The 19,575-nt window shown below is 43.0% G+C and overlaps 1 protein-coding gene across 1 annotated transcript in view; it reads left to right on the top strand.

The window, feature by feature from the left end:
* The window catches only part of odad2 (outer dynein arm docking complex subunit 2), a 336,903-nt gene that overhangs the window by 196,828 nt on the left and 120,500 nt on the right, over positions 1-19,575 (top strand). The window contains exon 17 of the mRNA XM_033016188.1: positions 11,950-12,064. Within this exon, the coding sequence (XP_032872079.1) occupies positions 11,950-12,064 (115 nt within the window). The remainder of the gene's footprint in view (positions 1-11,949; positions 12,065-19,575) is intronic.

Here is a 19,575-nt window from a genome sequence, read left to right as displayed (position 1 = left end):
CTCAGACCATAACCCTCCATTCCTTTCCCATCCATATAACTATCCAATTTATTTTTAAATGATAAAAACGAACCTGCCTCCACCACCTTCACTGGAAGCTCATTCCACACAGCTACCACTCTCTGAGTAAAGAAGTTCCCCCTCATGTTACCCCTAAACTTCAGTCCCTTAATTCTCAAGTCATGTCCCCTTGTTTGAATCTTCCCTACTCTCAGTGGGAAAAGCTTTTCCACGTCAACTCTGTCTATCCCTCTCATCATTTTAAAAACCTCTATCAAGTCCCCCCTTAACCTTCTGCGCTCCAAAGAATAAAGCCCTAACTTGTTCAACCTTTCTCTGTAACTTAGTTGCTGAAACCCAGGCAACATTCTAGTAAATCTCCTCTGTACTCTCTCTATTTTGTTGACATCCTTCCTATAATTAGGCGACCAAAATTGTACACCATACTCCAGAATTGGCCTCACCAATGCCTTGTACAATTTTAACATTACATCCCAACTTCTATACTCAATGCTCTGATTTATAAAGGCCAGCACACCAAAAGCTTTCTTTACCACCCTATCTACATGAGATTCCACTTTCATGGAACTGTGCACAGTTATTCCCAGATCCCTCTGTTCACCTACATTCTTCAATTCCCTACCATTTACCATGTACGTCCTATTTTACTTCGGAGTCACGTGAGTGACTACGTGAAGAACCCGCTTCCAACGCATGCGTGCCATATCGCTACACGCATTGCACGAGTCAACAGAAGGGTGGAGGACATCCACCAGTAACGGGAGAAGGAACAAAGGACCAGCAAAAGGCAGGTAAGGACTCTGCATTTTTATTCACAGAAAAATGGACAGAGTGAAAAGGAAGCGGTCTGCAAAAAAGCTGCCCGAGAAACGCGTTGTAAACGTGGATGAACGGCAGAGACAGCAGCCGTCGGCTCTAGAGGCCTCGGTAGAGGAATCAGCTGTGCCAGAAATCATTCTGGCACCGACGAAACTTACTCACCGGCCAGGAGGCAAAGTTCAAACAAAAACGCACCATCTAGCAGAGCCCGACTTGGAGCAGCAGCGGGCGACCAGCCCGTATCAATATCGGACCAGGGCTGAACGGGTGCGGCAGACGGAACAAACCCGCTATGAGTGGCTGCATACGGAGCAGCCAGGAGAAACGGCTGACCGGGAACAGACGTGGACCGACAGTCAGGACTCTATAAGAAACGGCTGACCGGGAACAGACGTGGACCGACAGTCAGGACCGGTGTGGCCAGCGGCGGGACGAGGAAAGCCCGCAAACCAGCACCCGTGAGTACCGGGCACGGGAACAACTGGGATACAAAGAGCAGCACACTGCTGAAAGGCTGCAGGAATGGGAGCAGCCAAAAATAGCAAGTGCAGCTCACTGTCTAAAGGAGCACTGGAGGAGCTCCTTCACAGTGGCAGTCCCATGAATGTGGAGACTAGCCACAGTGGGCAGACAAGCCCCATATGGGTACCCCGTGAGGGACCCCCTGAAATCTCGACCTCTTCGGAGGAGAGTGGGCAGGACCCTGATGGGCCAGACCCTGATCACACAGCTTCCCATGATCCTGAATCTGCAGAAAAACATACACTGCTGGACATGGTGGCTGATTACTTCAAACCAAGTCAAACAGGGGCAGACTTGGATTCCAGGATGGCAGCCAGTATTAACTACATGTCTGGCCATCAACTCCAACAACAAATATTCACAGAGACACTGGCCAGACATATGCCACCTGGTAACTGTGATGTATTACAAATCCCCAGTGTCAACCAATGCATTTGGAAGCATATGGGGAAGGAAATCAGGAACCATGATCTCAAAATCCAGAAAGCCTTAAAGGGGCTTACGGCAGGGATCACAGCTTACATCCGCACCCTGGACAAAACAGAGCAAACTAAAGGCCACCAAGACGCACTAGCCCTGTTCTGTAATGTACAATATGAGCTGAATAGCATGCGGAGGGCGGCTATTCAGCCAGCACTGGATCCTAAATATGCAACAATTTGCAAACAAAGAGCCGTTAAAACCCCAACCCTTTTGTTTGGGGAAGCCAAGACACTGGGGCTCATCAAAACCAGCGCAAAGGCTTATTTTGGATCACGGTACCAGCCACATGGAAGACCGAAAAGTGTGGCTTATATCAGTGGCAGTGCCAGAACCCAATATAACCTGCAGCAGCCTTCTTTTAGGGTATGGCCAGGGACGGCCACCCTGGAAGATGCGGAAGCCTAAACCTCCAGTACAACCACGAACACGAATAAAAACAAAACCCCCTTTTTTCAAAAAACAAAGAAAATAATACAACCACCAGTAACCATGGAGGTAGGTGGGTGTGGTTCTTTTGTAAAAAAGGGACCCACGACGGTGGGAGGGAGGTTGCAATACTACAGTGACGAATGGTGTAAAATCACTACAGACTCGTATGTTCTAAGCAGTATTCAGGGTTATCTGATAGAATTTACTCATCCCAATAACCCCCCAGTACAACATACACCAGAAAGGCATTTCGTCCTTACAAATACCGAACAATCTAAAGCCCACATGGAGCTACAACGATTGTATACAAAAGGTGTGATTGAGCATACTACTCATGAACAATTAAAATTTGTATCAAACATATTTATTAAAAATAAAAAAGATGGGGGTTGCAGGATTATCATTGACCTTTCAACCCTAAACACATTCGTTCAATATGTTTCATTTTAAGATGGATACCTTTATCACTGCTAAAGAATTAGTATCAGCTGGTTTCTATATGACAAGCATTGACTTAAAAGATGCATACTATACAGTACCCATCAAAGGGGAACACAGACGGTAGTTAAGTGTAAATTGATACCAGAAACGAATATGGATTATCTAGGATTCACCATTAACACGGTCAATATGTTAGTAACTTTACCAATAAATAAAGCCGCAGCCCTACAGGAGGATTGCAGCGAGCTTCTTAACACCAACAGACCCTCCATTAGACGGGTAGGCCGGATAATTGGGAAGATTGTGGCTACATTCCCGGCCACACATTTTGGGCCATTACATTATCAAAATTTGCAAAGAGCAAAAATTAGAGCACTCAAATTTAACAAAGGTCATTTTGATAGACCTATGGAGCTGCCTACGGAAGCTATAATTGAACTACAGTGGTGGGAACATAGCATTAGGTATTGCTCCAACCCCATCATTATTGACAACTCGTCTATGGTATTACAAAATGGTGTATCCAAAGAAACATTTGGATATCGGCAACATAAAGTTAAGCTAAATTCAGTGGCAGACACCAGGTCACGCAAATTTAATGAAAACACGGAATGGATGTTAAATAAAATGTATTTACTGAAATTACAGCAAAATATGGTAGACCAGATATTGATATTTTTGCGTCCAGGTTGAATCACCAATTACCAAGGTATGTGTCCTGGGAACCAGACCCTGGGGCAGAAGCTACAGATGCTTTCTCACTGCATTGGGGGAAATGGCGTTTTTTATGCTTTTCCCCCATTCTGCATCATCAATCGGGTACAAAGGAAAATTCAACAATATTCGGCATCTGGGATTCTCATAGTACCCGATTGGCCTACTCAACCGTGGTATTCGGTCATACAGGGGATGGTGTTAGAACCATGTTCCATTATTGGACATAGCCCGAATTTATTAATTCATCCAGTAACTGGAGGGGGGCAGTCACCCATGCCATAAGACTATGGATTTGTTGATTTGTAGAGTCTGAAAGACCCACTACACGGCATGGGGCTGTCAGACAGGACGATGAATCTCATCACATCCGCACAAAGACTGTCAACACGGAAGCAGTACCTCGGACACATCAAGAAATGGGGCATATACTGCTTTGACAACAACCTAGACCAAAGGGCCAAGAATATTCCGGCCGTATTGGAATTCTTAACAAACCTCCATTATGATAAACGATTGGGCTACAGTGCCATCAACAGTGCCAGAAGTGCACTCTCCAATTACCTATCACAAGGAACGGAGCGGCACACGGTGGGAACGCACCCCCTGGTAACAAAACTTATGAGGGGCATATTCAATGCAAATCCCCCTAAAACCAGGTACTCCAAAATCTGGGATGTGGGTGTCGTTTTAAACATGCTGAGGAGCTGGTAGCCCATAAACAGCATTATCACTGCAGAAACTGACCATGAAGATGGTTATGCTCATGGCGTTAGTTACTGCACAACGAGCCCAGTCATTAAGCAAACTGAGCCTGGACTCCTTGATCATCTCACGAGAGAAACTGGTGTTTGTCATACATGAGTTAATAAAACAAACAGACCAGGTTCATCGGGTCAAGTGATTGAATTTATGGCATATCCATATGACGAACGTCTGTGTATAGCAAGACATATCCAATTATACATGGAATATACTAAGAGCATTCGAGGTCAGGAAATGGCTTTGTTAATTTCTTACAAGAAACCGCACAAAAGGGTCACGACCCAAACTATCTCAAGGTGGCTCAAATGTGTCCTAAAGATGGCAGGAATAAACACTAATGGTTTTAAATCTAATTCCACCAGGGCTGCAGCAAAATCCGCAGCAAAAATTCTGAGGTACCCACGGACCAAATCCTCAGAATAGCAGGATGGTCATCCGAAAGGACTTTCCAAAGGTTTTATAATAAACCAGTTTTTGGAGCCATCATCATTTTCGGAAAGCATTTTACGTTCAATATTATAATTTGCCCGAAGGGTTACAGGGCTATGGTGGTAATTTCAATTAATAAATGTATTTTCTCGTTATATCACACAAGTCTTTGTATAAGTGTGTCTAAAATTGCTAATGATACTCTCTCCCGATACCCAAGGCAGTTGTGAAGCATGGACTCGTTCCACGGCATGAGGTCACAGAGCTTTGAAATCTTCACGTAGTCACTCACGTGACTCCGAAGTAAAATAGTAAGATTAAACGAGAACTTACCAGTTTGAAGTTTGATCTGTATTTTATGAGGAGGAACGTTGAGGGAATACGTGCCCTCCGCTCCCACCCTCCTATGATCATATCAAAACTGGTATCTCTTTGATAATCTTACTATGTTAGGTCATTATAGTTTCTGTGACCTCACACCGCTGCTTTGAAGAATGGCACGCATGCGTTGGAAGCGGGTTCTTCACGTATTCCCTCAACGTTCCTCCTCATAAAATACAGATCAAACTTCAAACTGGTAAGTTCTCGTTTAATCTTACTATTTTGATTTGTCCTGCCAAGATGTAGCACCTCACACTTATCAGCATTAAACTCCATCTGCCATCTTTCAGCCCACTCTTCCAACTGGCATAAATCTCTCTGTAGACTTTGAAACTCTACTTCATTACCCGCAACCCCACCTATCTTAGTATCATCTGCATACTTACTAATCCAATTTACCACACCATCGTCCAGATCATTGATGTACATGACAAACAACAGTGGACCCAACACAGATCCCTGTGGCACCCCACTCGTCACTGGCCTCCAACCTGACAAACAACCATCCACCATTACTCTCTGGCATCTCCCATTCAGCCACTGTTGAATCCATCTTGCTACTCCACCATTAATACCCAACCATTGAACCTTCTTAACCAACCTTCCATGAGGAACCTTGTCAAAGGCCTTACTGAAGTCCATATACACAACATCCACTGCTTTACCCTCATCAATTTCCCGAGTAACATCTTCAAAAAATTCAAGAAGATTAGTTAAACATGACCTTCCAGGCACAAATCCATGTTGACTGTTCCTAATCAGACCCTGTTTATCCAGATGCTTATATATATTATCTCTAAGTATTCTTTCCATTAATTTGCCCACCACTGACGTCAAACTAACAGGTCTATAATTGCTAGGTTTACTCTTAGACCCCTTTTTAAACAATGGAACAACATGCGCAGTACGCCAATCCTCCGGCACTATTCCCGTTTCTAATGACATTTGAAATATTTCTGCCATAGCCCCTGCTATTTCTACACTAACTTCCCTCAATGTCCTAGGGAATATCCTGTCCGGACCTGGAGACTTATCCACTTTTATATTTCTCAAAAGTGTCAGTACTTCAATCTTACAGTGTATTTAAGAAGTTAATCTTAATCTTGATCTTGAGCTGGCAATAATAAAATATAACGTAGGGGATCCACAACTAAACAAAATAATCAAACTAGTCTACCTAATGGTTTATTTTGTATTCAGCGTCCTTTTTATAAACTCTTATGTGTTTTACTGTGCTAACGGTGTGGACTACAGCGCTCACTGGATTGGAAATGTTATTTAGTTTAAATAATTTAAACATGCTTTATGAAGTTTCCTTAAGAGAAGAGAATACTTTGGCAACCTAAGTAGGGAATGTGGAGAAAACAATCCCTTTAAGGGTTGCCAGTAAAGGGGTACTGTTTAATTTTCATTGAGCCAGAACAGTATGTTCTGGCATACTCTTGTGAAGATGATATCTGGAGAAAATAATAGAGCTGCCCCCTTCAATAAAGATAGTTTAGATTGTTGCTGGAGAAGGTTCAAAAAGTCTTCAACATTGCCAACCAAATATACTTGGGTCAGAAACTATAGATCCAAGTTTGAATTAAAGTGTGCCTGAGGTGCACCATTTTATTCCTCTGCATGAGCACCTCTTCCTTCTCAAAATCAATAACAGCTTTTGGCAAGTCCAGTGGAATGCAGTGGAGATTGGCAGCTTGTGACAACAACATTGCTGTGACTTGTGATCTGTGCAACATGAGCCCTCTATTACAAAATTTCAGTAGCAAACAACGTAGAAAGATCTACTGCAGAAGCAAAAATGTGATGCGGTAAATCAAAAAAAAGCAGCAGAAAACAATTTTCCAGCTGGAACTCAGCAGGAATTACAGATGAGGCATGCGGATCTGAGACTATTGGTCAAGTTCCAGTATGTAGTAGTGTTATTGTATTTGAGGTTGACTTCTGAGCAGTTTTGCAAGTCGATCCCAAATGACAGTATAGATGCAAGTATGCCTGGATGGTAAAATGCTGATAGCTTTCAATTCCTCAGAACTAGCTTGTTTACAAAACTACACTTGCATTAAGTGCATACTTGGATGTGTGTTATGTAAATACTAATGGTGGCAATAGTTAACTGTAAATAAGTACATTTTAAAATTAAGGGCACCAACAACGTTGTGAGAGTGAAACTCAAAAAATGCTTTAAGGGATGTTCCAATAACATCACAACTCAATTGGTATCAGTTGTCATAACTGAGAAAGCAATGGACTAAGACCTAGCAAGCAAAACCAAAGGGGAAAAAAACAAAGGTGCAGTATCAATATGAAGGCAGCCTGACTATTTAATAATTTATGAATTAAAATGGCACAGTGTCAAGTGATTTCCTGTGCTGTTGCATGGAACCATCACCGTGGGCTACCAAGTATCATACTCGCAATGAATGGAACCATATTTCATGCTGCAGAATATTGGTTGCAGGAGCCAGTTTGTTATTGAGCCAAACCCATGTAAATCATTCTATCTGCATAAGAAATGGTCAAAGTTACTTTGGTGTGCCAAAACCTGCAAACATGGTAGATGGCTTCTTAGCAGTTGCAGCAGTTGAATTAACCTTTTTTCTCTTCTGGTGGCCACCCTACCAGTTAGACTGCCGAGTGATTAAAAATTAATCTTCCAGATAAAAGACATTAGCAAACTAATCTTGGTTTTAATTTTACAAGTAAACAACAGTTGAATTACAATCTTCAATCATCCAGGGGACGATGAGTCTTTATATCTGAATGAAGAAATCAGAAATACTATGCCTTTAAGTTAAAACATACAGCACAGGAATAAGCCCTTCAGCCCACAATGTCCGTGCCGAACATGATGTCAGGCTAAACTAATCTAGCGTTGATCTATATCCCTCCTTCACTGCGGCACGCCACTGGTCACAAATCTCCAGCCAGATTAACACACATCCACCTTGACCCCCTGTCTTCCATGGGTATGTCAGTTCTGAATCCACACTACTAAGTCACCATCTATCCCATAATGACCCCTGGTTCGATTAAAATTCTCGTGATGCTCAAATTACTCAATGTATTTTCCCTTTTCTTTGGGTAACATCCTCCTGTGGTACAATCTTCAGATCTCTGTTCTGGCGTTTTGCCTAGCCCTCAACCAGTAGCCAAAGTTCTGCTTCCAGAATCAAAATGCAGATGCCATTCTGCTCGAATGGGTTTCCTTCAAGTGCTCTGGTTTCCTCCAATCCAAAAAATATATGAGCACAGTGGGTAAATAGCCACTGTAAATTGTCCCTATTGTGTAAGTGAGATGTAGAATCTGGAGAAAGTTAATAATTAGGAGAGTAGCATGGTATTTGTGAAGAATTAATGGGTGTTAATAGTTAACAAAATACTAAACAAGACTACTCTCATTTACATGACATTGCTGTGTCCCAAACATTATGGTGCCCTGACATAGGGGGACTATGTATAAACACTGCTGTAATTTCTACCTGGTGAAACCAAAATGTAAAAAAATGGCCTTTATTAAAATATGACAATGTGCACTTTGACCACATGTGAAGGTCCAAGCCGCTGAGGTTGGCCTCCCATTCCGACGTCGGAGTTCCAGCATCCCGGCGAGCGGGCCTGAGCGGCAGGCTGCCCGTAGCGGCGACTGCGGAGGGTTCCGGAGGCCCCGTCCACGGGTGAACATCGAGGAAGAGACTGACTTTGGTGCCTTCCCTCATAGTGGGAAACCTTTGATTCTGCTGTGTGGGGATGTTTTATGTTGAACTCTATCGTGTGTTGTGTTCTTTATTTTATTGTCTGGCTGTATGGTGATCACATTTCACTGTGCCAACTGGCACATGTGACAAATAAATGTATCTTGTATCTTGTATGTGATTTTTTCTAGTACATTTCACAAATTGTGGAGTACAGAGGAAAATAAATAAATGATGGGCCTTTGTCCCAAACATTATGGAAGGCACTGTATATTTGCCAATTTCTCATCCAATGTAGTTTACTAAACTAAATCAAAGTCAAAGTCAAAGTATCCTTTTTTGTCATTCAGACCTTTCGGTCTGAACGAAATTTCGTGCCTTGCAGTCATACATATAATAAAAATAACAAAAACACACAATAAACACAAATTTAACATCCACTACAGTGAGTTCACCAGGCACCTCCTCACTGTGATGAAAGGCAAAAGTCTTAAAGTCTTTGTCTCTTCCCTCCTTGTTCTCCCTCTGCGCTGAGGCGATCCAGGCCTCCGATGTTGTGACCCCGCCGGGTGATGGTAAGTAATTCAGTCCCGCGGCTGAATCCGAGCTCCGCGAATGGGCCGGTTCAAACTCCACGGCCCGGGGCGGTCAAAGCTGCCGAAGCTGCCGCCCTCCAGTCCAGCAGACGAAGCTGTTGTTGCGGGAGCTCCGGAAAAACAGGTCACCAACCTGTGACCTGCGAACTCCCGACGATGTTGTGCACTGGGCCCGCGGCCGAGCCTCTGGTCGGGCCGCTGCCGCCGGAACGTCGCCACAGCCCCGAAGCCGCGCCGCCGCCAGAACGTTGCCACAGCTCTGAAGTCGGGTCTGCCGCCGGAATGCCGCCACAGCTCCGAAGTTGGGCCGCCACCGGAATGCCGCCACTGCTCCTAAGTCGGGTCCGCCGCCGGAATGCCGCCACAGCCCCGAGGCCGCCAGCTCCGCCATTAGGCCTCAGCGCAGACGGAGACGGGAGACACAACAAGAAAAAGTCGCATCCCCCCGAAGGACGAGACTAAAACCGTGTTTCTCCCACCCCCCCCCCCCCACACACACACACACACACACATACACATGCACAGCCTAATAAACTAAATTTAACTAAAACAGACAAAAGAAAACAACAACAAAAAGAAAAAACAGACGGACTTGCAAGCAAGCCGCAGCTGCCAGGCAGCGCCACCACTTCCAAATCCATTGAACTTTAAAAAATTAAAACCAATACATCAATTATCTTACTAGCCATCCTTTTTAGACCCTAGGCCTGTCTTCTCCCAGGTATGGAATTTAGATATCTGGACTATGCTCCTTTGACTGAATCCTAGGAGTCAGTTTGATTCACTGAGCTGGTTTGGGCACCATGAATTTGTATAATATTCCATGTTGTATAATATAATGTACACTACCAAGCCTGATAGTAACCAGTTCCACAAGGTAATTTAGTCTTCAATTCTTCCTCGACCTGGATCCAATCTTCAGTTGAATCACACTTGCCTTGAAATGGACTCTAGACAAGTCACCAATGCACTTTGCAGGTGACTATCCCTTTATTCAAATGTAAAAGATTCTAAGGAGAAAAAAATCATTGAGGATACGGTAATCCCAGTCCAGGTGAAGGGTCTTAATCCAAAGGATTGACTTTAGTTCCCTCTACATATACTACTCAACTGCTGAATGCCTTCATCAGATTGTTTGTTGCTCGTGATTCTAAGGAGACATAGAGGGTGGGTGTTTTATTTTACTAATGGGACATTCTCAACCAAGCAGACATAGGGGGGCAGTCATTTAAAACTGAGGCACATAGAAACATCTTGTAAAATATAGTGAATCTCCAAAATTCTATTCCCAACAGGTGGTGGATGTGTGTTTTTAGAGTTATTTAAAGTGTTTGTGAATAAATATTTGATAAATAAGGAATCGAGGGGTATGGAGAAATGGCATGAAAGAACAGGATGCCAACATACTGTAGGTCAGTCAAGATCATGTGAAATGGCGGTGCAGGCTGTAAGGATCTGATGGCCTACCCCTGTATCTATTTTCTTAAGTTATTGTGTTTTCTATCAAGTTTCCTGCCAGCCTCCTTCATTCAAGGGAAAACAAACACAGAATATCAAAACTCTCCAATAACTAAAGTCCTCCAATTCAGGTAACATCCTAATGATTCTCCTCTACATTACCTCCAGCTCCGACCTATTTATTTCCTATAGTGTGGCAACCAGAATTGCACATAATACGCCAAGTGTGGTCTAACTATAAAGTCAAACGTGTGAGATACCTTCTTCAACACCCTTTCCATCTGTGTTGCCACTTTCAGATAGCTATTCACTTAAACCTCAAGGAGCATCAGTTCATCAACATTCCTTACACCCTGTCATTTATGATATCTATGTAATTAACTAATATAAATATAATATAATTTATGTGGTAATCGATACCCTGTATTACACAAAAGCAGAAAATAAGATTATACTTTATTAGGGATAACCCAAATAGATTTTCCACATGATGAACTGAAAGACCCAGAGAAGCTTGAGTTAAAAACATTTTTTTTCTGTGCAACAGACTTTAGGAATCAGTGAGACCTTATGTAAAAATTGCTTCACAGTAAATGTTAGGATTGGGGTAAGGTATACAATCAGGACTCTCAGTGGCTGAATCCATGATGGTAGCAGTATGGAGTGTAATTTTTTTACGTTATTTTATTAATGGAAACGATGTAGACATTAACTTAAAATAAATTGAATGTTTACATTTATTTTTGGATAATTGCACCGAATAACTGTGATTAATTGTCAGACTTAATTGTAAACATGCTGCGTTTGCACTTGTATAACATCAGAGATGTTCTGGAAGTTGAAAAAAATTGGATATAATGTAACAAATATTACTGAAATTAAAAAGATTGCAAGAGGAAAAGTGAAAAAATCTGGGTAGGCCCAAAATGCCTTAAAATCTCTTAATCAATGTGCAATAGCACTTGTTAAATGAAGTGCACTGAACCCTTAGTCTTAGGCAATGAGGTGGATGGCAAGGAGTACATTTTATTCTCTTCATCATTTATCGTAAGTCAAAATCTAAAATCATACCTAAATGAAATTCCATTTGGAATAAACATTAAATGACTTTTGTGACATGATAAATTATCGCATCAATATGGCCAAATGTATTGAAAAAATTATGGAAAAAAAAAACATGTTTTTCAACCTAACAGGATAATTGAATCCCTGGATGGAGTTCGGTTGCTATGGTCTTTACTCAAAAAGCCGAATGCAGATATTCAAGCAAGTGCAGCTTGGGCAATCTGTCCTTGCATAGAAAATGCCAAGGTGAGTTTATTGCTAGTCTTAATTTTGTTAGTGGCAGGAAATTATTCATAAAATGGTTGATTTTATGGGCTTCCACAAGGCTCGGTGCTGGGACCCTAGTTATTTACAATTATTTAGACGAGGGAATTAAATGTCACATCTCCAAGCTTGCACATGACACAAAGCTGGGTGGCAGTATGAACTGCGAGGTGGATGCTTTGCGTCTGCATGGTGACTTGGATAGGTTGGGCAAGTGGGCAGATGCATGGCAGATGCAGTATAATGTGGATAAATATGTGGTTATTCACTTTGGTAGCAAGAACAGGAAAGCAGATTATTATCTGAATGGTGTCAGATTAGGAAAAGGGGAGGTGCAATTTGACCTAGCTGTGCTTGTACATCAGTCACTGAAAGTAGGCATGCACGTATAGCAGGCAGTGAAGAAACCTAATGGCATGTTGGGCTTCATTGCGAGAGGAATTTAATTTAGGAGCAAGGAATTCCTACTGCAGTTGTACATGGCCCTGGTGTACCTGGAGTATTGTATGCAATTTTGGTCTCCTAATTTGAGGAAGGACATTATTGCTATTGAGGGAGTGCAGCGTAGGTTCACCAGGTTAATACCTGGGATGGCGAAACTGACATATGATGAAAGAATGGGTCGACTGGGCTTGGATTCACTGGAATTTAGAAGGATGGGAGGAGATCTCATAGAAACATATAGCAATCTTAAAGCATTGGGTAGGCTAAATGCAAGAAAAATGTTCCCGATATTGGGGGGAGTCCAGAACCAGGGGTCATGGTTTATGAATAAGGGGTAGGCCATTTAGGACTGAGATCAGGATAAACTTTTTCACCCAGAGAGTTGTGAATCTGTGGAATTCTCTGCCACAGAAGGCAGTGGAGGCCAATTCACTGGATGTTTTCAAGAGAGAGTTAGATTTAGATCTTAGGGCTAAATGAATCAAGGGATATGGGAAAATGCAAGAACGGGGTACTGATTTTAGATGATCAGCCATGACCATATTGAATGGTGGTGCTGGCTCGAAGGGCTGAATGGCCTACTCCTTCACCTATTTTTCTATGTTTCTATGACAGATAATATCTGAAGAATATTCAGATTATTATTAGATTAATGTATAGAAAATTCAACTTCATCTAATTTTTAAAAAACAGGCAAATCCAAATCCCTATCTGTTTTAAACCCACTGAGGTTGAACTTTCTAACCAATATGCTGCAAGCCCAAGTGTTATTGGTCAGTGAACACGGATTTTCATTGTTCATCTTACTCTTATGGATGCTTCCATGTGTTTAAGGTGCAGTGCACATCCTATGAGTGATTCTCAAAGTACAAATAAATCGTTTCAGAATATATTGAACTTGATGTAAATCAGCAAATTATAACATAGGAAAACACTTTATTTTCAAAAGGAACAACAATAACTAAATAAGATTGATTATACATTTCAGTGATGGAAAATGTTACTTAGCAATATTGGAAATACAGCTAATTTTCAATTCGATTTAAAAAAATATTAACAATCATTACTTTTGTTTTATTTTTTGCTAAAAATGGCTACATCTGCTCATTTAACCATTTACAAAGTACACAAACGTTTTTGGTGTTTACAATTTAAGCCACGCTCTGAAAACTAATTACTCTGTTGCATTCCAAAACCAAGCAATATAGTAAAATTGTTTTGTTTTGTCTTTGAAAAATTGTGAAATATTGGATAGGCAAAAAAAGATGCTTCATTTTCCTGGAAAGGCATGGAATGATGGCCAAAACATAACCATCGCCACTTCATTCAACATTGACAAACCATTTAATTTTTCTTAACAACAGCTAGGATCTTCTAATTTATATGATTTGATCTTCAGCTAAGAGTGGCTTAACATGTCAATAGCATGCCAACTACAACTTGACCAAAAATCGCTCATCGATATATTTTTTGAAATTGTTGACCTATTCAGAAAATTACGTTGATTCTTTGATCTTTATGTACTTGTTTGACTGAATAATAATGACAAACTTGTTTAAATTAACTTTTAAAATGTATGGATGTTCTTGTTACATCATTTTGGTTTAATTTTACTAATGCAAAATATAATGCAGCAATCTAAAAGTATTGAGCAGAAATGCAGAATGTATTTTTATTGATGGAGTTTTGTGATTAACGTGAAGGTACAAAGTTCATTCAAGTGTGTAAGATCCAGCCTTGTAATGTGTTCTTTATTGTTTATAACAACAGTTGGACTATGATGTGATGTATTGAATTGGTTCTACGAAAGATTATGTAATCCCAAGATCCATACAATGAAAATGGTAGAAGACACTTTCTATAATTGAGGTTAATGGGAATATTTTACTTAAGAATCAGATTTTCTTAGTTTGGAAAACTTCTTCACATTATGAAATAATTAAACTTTCAATATAAAACTCAACTTTACGTACTTGCTGACTTCCTGTAGATTTTACCAGGAAACCTGGTCATTAGAGTAGTACTACACTATTGGTATAGGTATTGGCAAGATACAATGAAAAACTTTGTTTTGCATGTCATCCAGACAATTCATAACAAGTACATCAGGTAGTGCGAATGAGAAAATAAACAGAGTATGGAATATAGCCTTACAGCTACAGAGAAAGTGCAGAAATAAAGAAAGCACAAGGACCTTCAGGAGGTAAATGGAAAGATCAGGGAATTTATCCTCAACATATGAGAGTTCATTCAAGAATCTCATAACAGCAGAGAAGAAGGTACTCCTAACTCAAGTGGTATGTGCTCTCAAGCTCCTGCATATTCCGCCCAACAAGAGAGGGGAGAATATAGAAGGTTGGGGTGACATTGCTTCTTTCCCGAGGCAACATTGAGTGTTGATGGAGTCAATGAGGGAGATGGATTCCACTGCATTCACAACTTTGTGCAATTTTCTGCAGTTTTGGGCTGAGTATTTGCTGTACCTATGTGATGCATCCCGCTCGGATATTTTCTACGATGCCTTTGAAGATATTGATGAGCGTTGTTGGAGAAATGACAATTTCCCTTTGTCTTCAGAGGAAGTAGAAAGTTGATGTTCTTTCTTGGCCATAACGACAATGTAGTTGGACCAGGACAAATTGGTGGTGATATTTACACCTGGGAACTTGAAGTTCTTGACCACTTCGCACCAATGACATAATGTATTATAACTAGAGTGGATAGCTCCAATAATAAAAGTATTATACCTGTAAAAATTACATTCTAAATCTCAGCATCTAAATACAGTAAACCATAATTTTAATGGACCCCTTTATAATGAATTATGGATGTTAATGACAAACCTGCCGATGCCACCCCAGCTTACACCCATTCTTCACCCACCGCACGGTCCAGTGACACAGCTGTTGTTGCGGCTCACTTTGTAGCCTCTGAGTTCAGCGCTTTCTTCGGGCTGCCAATTTCAGGGAGTTACGGACTTAGACCCCAAGACCCCTCTACATCAATGCTGACAAGGGTCATACGATTAATTATATATTTTCTAAAATGCCTTCCTAACATCCATATAGACAACATCCATCACCCTACCATCATCAATCCTTCGTCAACTCCTCAAAAAACTTGATCAAGTTAGTGACATGACCTGCCACACACAAAACCATGCCGACTGTCCCTAATTGACCCATTCGCTTCTATCCCAAAGAATCCGATCCAATTGCTCCCCTACTAATAACATGAGGCTCACAGGTCTATAATTCCTTAGATTCTGTCCTGAACTCGATCAAGTGATCTTTAAATGACTCCCACCTCTCAGATGCAGACCTACCCAATAACAGCTGCTACCAGTGAACCCTCCCAAGCTTCTGCCTCATAACGTAATTTACCTTACTCTTATTTGGTACATTCCCACAATCCTTCTCCTTATTCAAAACAATGTTAAAACGTATGAAGTTGTGATCACTATCCCCAAAATGCTCTTCCACTGTAACACCAGTCATCTGGCAAGGCTCATTTGCCAAAAGAAGGACCAGTATGTTCCCTTCTCGGGTTGGACCATCTACATACTGTTTCAAGAAAACCCTCTAGGATGAACCTAACAAATTCTGCCATGTCTAATCCTTTGTCAATCCTTCCTCTGGGTTCACAATTTGTAACTTTTCAATCCTATTTCACACCTTCAGCTTTAATCTTTGGCCTTTGTTCCAACCATCTGCCTATCAAATCCCCCGTAGCTTGCATCCATCCACCTATTACCTGCCACCCTCTCCTGCCTCTCCTCTCTCCCAGCTTTCTTTACCCTTCCCCCTACAATCAGTCTGTAAAATTGTCTCAACCCAAAATATAATCTATCCATGTTCTCTAGAGATGCTGCCTGACCCGCTAAGTTACTCCAGCACTTTGTGCCTTCTAGTATAAACCAGCATCTGCAGATCCCTGTTTCTACAAACGATGTGGATACAGTTGAGAAGAGAATGATAACATATGATCAGCGTCTGACTGCACTGAGCCTGTACTCGCTGGAGTTTAGAAAAATGAGGGGGGGACCTCATTGAAACATACCGAATAGTGAAAGGCTACGATGTGGAGAGGATGTTTCCACTAGTGGGAGAGTCTAGGACAAGAGGTCATAGCCTCAGAATAAAAGGACTTCCTTTAGGAAGGAGATGAGGAGGAATTTATTTTGTCAGAGGGTGGTAAATCTATGGAATTCTTTGCCACAGAAGGGTGTGGAGGGCGTCATTGGATATTTTTTAGGTAGAAATAGATAGATTCTTGATTGATATGGGTGTCGAGGGTTATGGGCAAGAAGGCAGGAGAATGGAGTTAGGAGAGATAGATCAGCCATGATTGAATGGCAGAGTTGACTTGATGGACTGTATAGCCTAATTCTGCACTTATCACTTGACCTTATGATTGGCAGATAAGAGTCAGGTGCGAGAGTGAAGGGTAGAGGTAGGCACAGAGGCTGCGAGGTGAATACCAAAAATCAGCAGATGCTAGAATGTGAGAGGAAAGGAAGGTGAAGAATGAAAATGAATGAGGGATGGTAATTCCTTCCCCCTCTGTTCACTTCTTTACACTCCACGGATGCTGCCTGACCTGCTGAGTTCCAACAGCTGTTCTTTGTTTCCAACAATCAGTAATTGTGGTGGAACATTTATAAACAGTGTGAACAAGATCCCTAAAGTAAGTTATGATCTCCAGATCAGTCTCTTATTTTGTCATCACTTACTACATTCTGCACAATCTTAAGTACAAAAATCTAGGCTAACATTCATGTTACATTGCAAAAGTTGTTTCCACTAGTGGAAGTTGTTTCCACTGGGACCAGAGGCCCTAGCCTCAGAATAAATAGATGTATTGTTAGAAAGGCGATGAAAAGGAATTTATTTAGTCAGAGGGTGGTGAATCTATGGAATTCATTGCCACAGATGACTGTGGAGGCCGTCAATGGATATTTTTAAGATGGAGATTGACAAATTCTTGATCAGTAAGGGTTAGGGGTTATGAGGTGAAGGCAGGAGAATAGGGTTGAGAGGGAAAGATGAAAATCATTGGCTGTAAAACATTTTGCAATGTCCAGAGGGAAACATGGAAAGGCCTTATATACATGATGGTTCCTGTCATATGGTTGCCAGGACTGTATGCAGTCTAACCAATGTTTCACATATATTGGAAATTTATCAGTATTAACTTTAAATATATTCAGCGACCGTACCTCTATAGCACTCTGAATTATAAAGTTCAAAAAAATTTGGAACCTCTACATAAAGAAATTTCTACTCATGTATCTTCTATCTATACTTATATCTAAGAAAAAACTTTTTCACCCAGAGAGTTGTGAATTTATGGAATTCCCTGCCACAGAGGGCAGTGGAGGCCAAGTCACTGGATGGATTTAAGAGAGAGTTAGATAGAGCTCTAGGGGCTAGTGGAGTCAAGGGATATGGGGCGAAGGCAGGCACAGGTTATTGATAGGGGACGATCAGCCATGATCACAATGAATGCTGGCTCAAAGGGCCGAATGGCCTCCTCCTGCACCTATTTTCTATGTTTCTATTTTCTATTACTAAAACTCTCATCCTGACCCCGCAAAATTTGCGCAAAAATGGTACCCTATATCGCTAGGATTTTTAAGCCACCTTACTCACCGTTCTCCTCTGCTTCAAGCGCACCAACTTTTGTTTCCGATCGGTGAAATATTAGAAAAGTTATTGGTATGTTATTCGCCAGGACAGCGGCGCACCTTCTGGCACCCACTATCAATCACTGGCCGCGAGAATAAACTTGAAAGGGCGTAGTGAGCGGGGTCTGTGTTCTGCGAGGGGGGCTGTGCTCTGTGTTCTGCGAGCGGGGTCTGTGTTCTGCGAGTGGGGCCTGTGTTCTGCGAGCGGGGTCTGTGTTCTGCGAGGGGGGCTGTGCTCTGTGTTCTGCGAGCGGGGTCTGTGTTCTGCGAGTGGGGGCTGTGTTCTGCGAGTGGGGCTGTGCTCTGTGTTCTGCGAGCGGGGTCTGTGTTCTGCGAGTGGGGCTGTGCTCTGTGTTCTGCGAGCGGGGGATGTGTTCTGCGAGTGGGGCTGTGCTCTGTGTTCTGCGAGCGGGGGATGTGTTCTGCGAGTGGGGTCTGTGTTCTGCGAGCGGGGTCTGTGTTCTGCTAGCGGGGGCTGTGTTCTGCGAGCGGGGTCTGTGTTCTGCGAGCGGGGGCTGTGTTCTGCGAGGGGGGCTGTGCTCTGTGTTCTGCGAGCGGGGTCTGTGTTCTGCGAGCGTGGTCTGTGTTCTGCGAGCGGGGTCTGTGTTCTGCGAGCGGGGTCTGTGTTCTGCGAGGGGGGCTGTGTTCTGCGAGCGGGGGCTGTGTTCTGCGAGCGGGGTCTGTGTTCTGCGAGCGGGGGCTGTGTTCTGCGAGCGGGGTCTGTGTTCTGCGAGCGGGGGCTGTGTTCTGCGAGCGGGGTCTGTGTTCTGCGAGCGGGGTCTGTGTTCTGCGAGCGGGGTCTGTGTTCTGCGAGCGGGGGCTGTGTTCTGCGAGCGGGGTCTGTGTTCTGCGAGCGGGGTCTGTGTTCTGCGAGGGGGGCTGTGCTCTGTGTTCTGCGAGCGGGGTCTGTGTTCTGCGAGTGGGGTCTGTGTTCTGCGAGGGGGGTCTGTGTTCTGCGAGGGGGGCTGTGCTCTGTGTTCTGCGAGCGGGGTCTGTGTTCTGCGAGCGGGGTCTGTGTTCTGCGAGCGGGGTCTGTGTTCTGCGAGGGGGGCTGTGCTCTGTGTTCTGCGAGCGGGGTCTGTGTTCTGCGAGCGGGGTCTGTGTTCTGCGAGTGGGAGCCCACGCCACCCCCTCTCCCATACACCCCCTACCCCATATACCCCCTCCCCCATACACCCCCTCCCCCATACACCCCCTCCCACACACCCCCTCCCCCACCCCCACCCCCTACACCCCCCATCCTCCCCTACACCCCCGTCCCTCCCCTACATCCCCCCTCCCTCCCCCACACCCCCTCCCTCCCCTACACCTCCTCTCCCTCCCCTACACCCCCCTACAATCCCCCAACACCCCCCATCCTCCC

This window comes from Amblyraja radiata, chromosome 2, assembly GCF_010909765.2.
Source record: "Amblyraja radiata isolate CabotCenter1 chromosome 2, sAmbRad1.1.pri, whole genome shotgun sequence".
Taxonomy (NCBI): Eukaryota; Metazoa; Chordata; class Chondrichthyes; order Rajiformes; family Rajidae; genus Amblyraja; species Amblyraja radiata.
Note: the sequence above shows the minus strand (reverse complement) of the source record. Positions and strands in the feature narration are given on the sequence as shown.